Raw genomic sequence first — 6,000 nt, forward strand, 5'->3', positions numbered from 1 at the left:
GTACTATATCTAAATGTAAGCCATATAATATCTGTACTATATACAAATGTAAGCCATATAATACCTGTACTATATCTAAATGTAAGCCATATAATACCTGTACTATATACAAATGTTAGCCATATAATATCTGTACTATATATAAATGTAAGCCATATAATACCTGTACTATATCTAAATGTAAGCCATATAATAATGTACTATATACAAATAAAACATATGTAATATAAGTACTATATACGTGTAGCTGTTTTACTTACCCACAGTCATTTCCACAAGCGCACACCCTCACCATTAGGCGATAAGGGCTCTGGGGACATTAATGACAGCTGCCATGACAACGACCCAAGCAGCCACTCTCTCCGCTCCTAGCTTCTCTTCTTACCTGGGAAGCCTGGCTGCCGCGGACGGACTGTGACGATGTAATGCAGGAAGGGTCCCGGCAGCCGCCACACCACATGAATGTCCCGGGAGCCGCCGCAGATTACAGGGATTTCATCCCTAGCAAAGCTGTCGCGTCCCCATGGAGACCGAGGCCATGACGTTACATGGGGTTCTCGCGAGAATTCAAGGTCGGTCTGCCCTGTAGGGGATAATGTCAGCACCTGCAGCGCTGAGACGAGAATATAGTGGGTAAAATGGCTCCTCCCTCTGGAGTCAGCCTGTTCCTATGTAAAGCCGTCTAGAATGTAGTGGGTAAAAGGAGGTTCTCCCTCAGGAGAGGGTAACAGGAGGTCCTCCCTCAGGAGACAGTATGGAGTGGGTAAAAGGAGGTCCTGCCTCAGTTGTGGGTAACAGGAGGTCCTCCCTCAGGAGAGGGTAACAGGAGGTCCTCCCTCAGGAGTCAGTATGGAGAGGGTAAAACGAGGTCCTCCCTCAGGAGTCAGTATGGAGAGGGTAAAACGAGGTCCTCCCTCAGGAGTCAGTATGGAGAGGGTAAAAGGAGGTCCTCCCTCAGGAGACGGTAACAGGAGGTCCTCCCTCAGGAGACAGTATGGAGTGGGTAAAAGGAGGTCCTGCCTCAGTTGTGGGTAACAGGAGGTCCTCCCTCAGGAGTGGGTAAAAGGAGGTCCTACCTCAGGAGAGGGTAACAGGAGGTCATCCCTCAGGAGTCAGTATGGAGAGGGTAAAACGATGGTCCTCCCTCAGGAGTCAGTATGGAGAGGGTAAAAGGAGGTCCTCCCTCAGGAGAGGGTAACAGGAGGTCCTCCCTCAGGAGTCAGTATGGAGAGGGTAAAACGAGGTCCTCCCTCAGGAGTCAGTATGGAGAGGGTAAAACGAGGTCCTCCCTCAGGAGTCGGTATGGAGAGGGTAAAACGAGGTCCTCCCTCAGGAGACGGTAACAGGAGGTCCTCCCTCAGGAGACAGTATGGAGTGGGTAAAAGGAGGTCCTGCCTCAGTTGTGGGTAACAGGAGGTCCTTACTCAGGAGTCGGTAAAAGGAGGTCCTCCCTCAGGAGAGGGTAACAGGAGGTCCTCCCTCAGGAGTCAGTATGGAGAGGGTAAAACGAGGTCCTCCCTCAGGAGTCAGTATGGAGTGGGTAAAAGGAGGTCCTCCCTCAGGACAGGGTAAATGTAGGTCCTCCCCTTTGCGCTCCATGTGCCCTAATTCCAACCCTCATACTGATGGAAGATATGTGCATAATAGTTATTTGGAGGAATAAACCCCTTGGGACACATTGTTGATACTGGTGGATCACCAACAAGTGGTACCCAGGTGTTCAATAACATGGCGCATTGGCCACTACAGCGTAATAACATAGGCCCATTATTAATTGTAAATGTGTCCTACAACGTCAGCAAAGTGGTAAATGCAGTATATGGCATGCAGCCGCGGGTCATTGCAGTAGGTGGTACAAAGGATCACCAGCAGTTAAAAGAATATGAGAATATCTTCCTGGCTGTGACACTCTCCACTGTGATTGGATCGCGGCACAGCCAGGGAGAAGGAGACGCCTATTGAGAAACCCTGGCGTCTCCTACTCCTTGTACCGATGCTCAGTATTAGCATACTTAGTGAGAAAACGGCTGGGGGCACAGCAGGGAGTATGAGCGATATTTAAAAAAATCAGGCAGGGTGGCAGCATCAGCGGGGGTACCCCCCAAGTAGAGGTATTTATCGCAATTAATACAAAACCATTAAGGTCCTCTTAATTGTCAGCAACTTGCAGGAAAAGGTACAGAAGGTTGTTACCATTTGGGGGCTGTCCCTGCACAGTCTAACACCAGCAGCACTGAAAGACAGTCAGACACCCTCTACTGTTGATACCCAGCAGTTCGTTTACTGCAGACTGCTGGCAATTTATTTGTAAACTTCTAGCAGGAATAATAAAGGAATGGCACACCATAGAGCCATAAGAATAGATGCTCCAGAATTGGTATTAAATGGGGAATGTGTAACAGCAGCTGTTGTGCGCTGCTGTTCCACTGCTTACCGCCGCAGTTTCGGGCACCGTGTTCAGGGTTGTTCTGCTGCCAGTGTTTCCTTTCAGCCCTGGACACAGCATGCTTGCTGCTTGTTTCCTGCAGCATTTCCTTAAGGGCCGGCATACATCACTTCCTGTGTTTTATGGGTTGGATCATGTGACCACGCCAACCAATCTTAGCCCTCCTGCACATATATAAGTGCCTCAGTGTCAAGGTCCTTGTGTCCTGCTAAGGTTCCTGATAGCCGCTTGTGTTCCTGACTCGTACTTGTGTTCCTGGACTCTGCTACCTGTTTGATCCCTGCCTGCTTATCTTGACTCTCCTGTTGCCGAACTGGATCGCCTGCCCTATGCCGTCTGCCCTGACCTATTGCCTGTCTGACTTAGCCTCTGCCTCATCCTTCGGTTAGTACTGTTGCTCCTGGTAACGATACCTCTGGTACCTTTATCAGGTACCTCCTGGTCCGCCTGGACCAGGTGCCTCGTGTGCCTATCCTCCTCAAGAGGTAGCGACCTGGTGTTCCCCTCGGGACAGTCTATCCCCACTATCAGGGGTACTGTGAATATCGAGGGGTTCATTTAGACAACGCCCTTAGAGGAGGTAGGACACGTGGCAGAGTGGGTTCACACCCGCTGGTTCGTGACAGTTCACTGAGACCATGGACCCCTCTGGTCACCCCAAGCCTGTAGTTCAGGAATTGTTACATGAAGTGAGGCGTCAGAGCGAACGTCAGGATGTCATGATGCAGTTCATGCTAAATGTTGCTGCACGTCTGGATGCCATCTTTTCTCCAGCTACTGCAGGGTCGCCAGTCACTGCTACTCCTGCAATTCCCACACCGGTGAATCCAGATTTGTGTGCCGCTGGTGTGCAACTCCCTCTGCCATCACGCTATGGTGGAGATTCAAAAACCTGTCATGGATTCCTGAACCAGTGTCTGATCCACTTTGAGTTGCATGGGCAGAAGTTTTCCACTGAGCGGTCCAAGGTTGCCTTTATTGTGTCCCTGCTGTCTGATGAGGCCCTTGCTTGGGCAAATCCTATTTGGGAACATGGAGGTCCAGGAACGTTTAAGCCGCAAAGCAGAGAACTTATGTCTCTATTGTGGAGACAAGGCCCACTTAGTGCGTAAATGTCCACAGAAGCATGGAAACGTCTAGGTTCAGTTGGAGAGGTGATTCTAGACAAGGAAAAGTCCTCTCTGAAACTTTCAGTTCTGGTGACTCTCTCACAAGGGAGTCACACTGTCTGTGCCTGCATTATTGGAGTCTGGGTCAGCCGGTAACTTCATTCAGCAAGCTCTGGTCCATCAGTACCGGCTTCGTACCATCCATCTAGAAAGGCATCTGTCAGTGGTTTCCGTAAATGGACTGCCACTTCCCGAACCTGTGCTTTCTGTTACTATGCCCCTTAAGTTTCAAATATGGGTTCTGCATTCAGAAAAGATCTCTTTCTATGTGCTGCCAGCGTCCGTGAATCCGGTTATCCTTGGTCTTCCCTGGCTCCGTCAGTACACTCCAGTTCTGGTATGGCACTCTGGTCAGGATCTGCGTTGGAAAAAAGATGGATCCTTATGGCCCTGTATCGACTACTGAGGTCTGAATAAGGTCACAGTCAAGAAACCCTCTTCCGCTAATCTCAGAACTCTTTGACAGGATCCGGGGAGCTAAGGTCTTCACAAAATTAGACCTACGCGATGCATACAACCTTATCCGCATTAGAAAGGGCGATGAGTGGAAGACTGCTTTCAACACTCGTGATAGACACTACGAGTATCTCTTCATGCCCTTCGGTCTGTGCAATGCTCCTGTAGTATTCCAGGAGTTCGTAAACAGTATCTTCTGGGACCTGCCTTATGTCTGCATGATAGTGTACTTGGACGATATACTGATCTATTCTCCAGATTTGACCACTCACTGGAAGCATGTACGTTTAGTTTTACAGTGGTTGAGAGAGAATCGACTTTATGCCAAACTCGAGAAATGCATATTTGAAAAATTTACCATAACGTTCCACGGATACATAATCTCATATGCCAGGTTGCAGATGAATCCTGAAAAATTGAATGCAGTAATGGACTAGCCCTGCCTACAGGGTCTTCGTGCTATACAGCACTTCCTTGGATTTGCTAATTTCTATCGTCAGTTCATCCTGACTTTTTCATCTCTTACATCTCCGATCTCTTCTCTTACTATGAAAGGGGTGAATGCAAGAGTCTGGACTCCTGAGGTGGAGGCGGCCTCCGTCCAATTAAAGAGATCCTTTGCTTCTGCACCTGTTCTGCGTCATCCCAATGTCTCCTGCCAATTCTTATTAGAAGTGGGCGCCTCCTCCATAGGAGCTGGTGCTGTTTTACTACAGAAAGGTTCCAAGGGCAAGATGTTTACATGTGGATTTTTCTTCAAGTTGTTCTCCCCTGCTGAGAGGAATAACTGTATAGAAGACAGAGAGCTTCTGGCCATAAAACTTGCCTTTGAGGGAGTGGTGTTATCTATTGGAGGGGGCCCAGCATCCAGTGATAATCTTCATCGACCACAAGAACCTTACATATCTGCAGACGCCCCAACGTCTGAACCCTTGCCAAGCCAGTTGGGCACTCTTCTTCTCCCGTTTTGATTTTGAGCTTCACTTTCGCCTGGCCAAGAAGAACTTCAATGCGGATGCTCTGTCTCGGTCATTTGATTTCTCAAACCAGCAGGAGGAGCCCCAGTACATTGTAATTCCTTGATCGCTTGATCACAGTGGCTTTTATCCTGGTAAAAGACATCCCTCCCAGGAAGACATTCGTGCCATCTGCCAAGAGAAAACGTATTCTAGCTTGGGGGCATAACTCCAAACTGGCTGGTCACCCAGGGATCCGCAAGACCACAGAACTTTTGTCTTGCCACTACTGGTGACCCACACTGTCTAAGGATGTGCGTGATTATGTGTCACGACTGCTCCCGTTACAGGTGCCAGGAGATCAGAGAGATCTGATTCCTTGTGGATAATTTGTATCTGTGTTTTGGTAATGACCACACTTTTGTCTCAGGTGTTGTTGATATGGTCATTTAACCTTCCCTATTTATTACTGCTTACTGCTTTTGGGGGTGCAGTTTATAGCTTCAGTTTCTAGACTTTGGGCTAGCTGATTGTTGGAGCCCTGCCTTTGCTCCACGTGAAGTTGAGTGTCGTCTTCCCTATTTGTATTTTGTTTGTTGTGATTCCCTGTCATTTGTATCTAGGCCTGAGGGAGACTCCTATTCATCCTTCTGGTGGAGGAATAGGTTGTTTCAAGTCCTGTCACTATACCAGGGCCCTACAGAGTGTGTTAGGGCTCTAGGTTACTGTGTATGAACTTTTCTACTATTAAGGTCACTTCATACTGATAGTCAGGACTTGGATTAGGGTTGTTCTAGGAGGTTACCTTCTCCTCTACCCTAGTTTCCAGGCCTAGTTCCTGTCCCCTTTTTCTCCTGTGCTCGGTGTGGCGTTTCCCACCCACACCGCCACATCCGTGACATTATAAACCGCAGAATAACCGTCATTTTGGTTTGTCTGTATCAGTTCTGCCATGGATGCTATCGCTGCACTG

General features: G+C 48.5%; 1 protein-coding gene across 2 annotated transcripts in view; it reads right to left on the reverse strand.

The window, feature by feature from the left end:
- CCDC181 (coiled-coil domain containing 181) overlaps positions 1-514 on the reverse strand; it is a 40,722-nt gene extending 40,208 nt beyond the window's left edge. Inside the window, exon 1 of one of the 2 annotated variants that reach the window (XM_044287710.1) lies at positions 386-514. Coding sequence is in view for 1 of the 2 variants with exons in the window: in XM_044287709.1 (XP_044143644.1) it covers positions 261-270 (10 nt within the window). In the remaining variant the exon portion in view is untranslated. Of the gene's footprint in view, positions 1-260 lie in introns of both variants that reach the window. The other variant, XM_044287709.1, reaches the window with a different exon arrangement.
- Between the last annotated feature and the right edge of the window lie 5,486 nt (positions 515-6,000).

Source organism: Bufo gargarizans, chromosome 3, assembly GCF_014858855.1.
Source record: "Bufo gargarizans isolate SCDJY-AF-19 chromosome 3, ASM1485885v1, whole genome shotgun sequence".
Taxonomy (NCBI): Eukaryota; Metazoa; Chordata; class Amphibia; order Anura; family Bufonidae; genus Bufo; species Bufo gargarizans.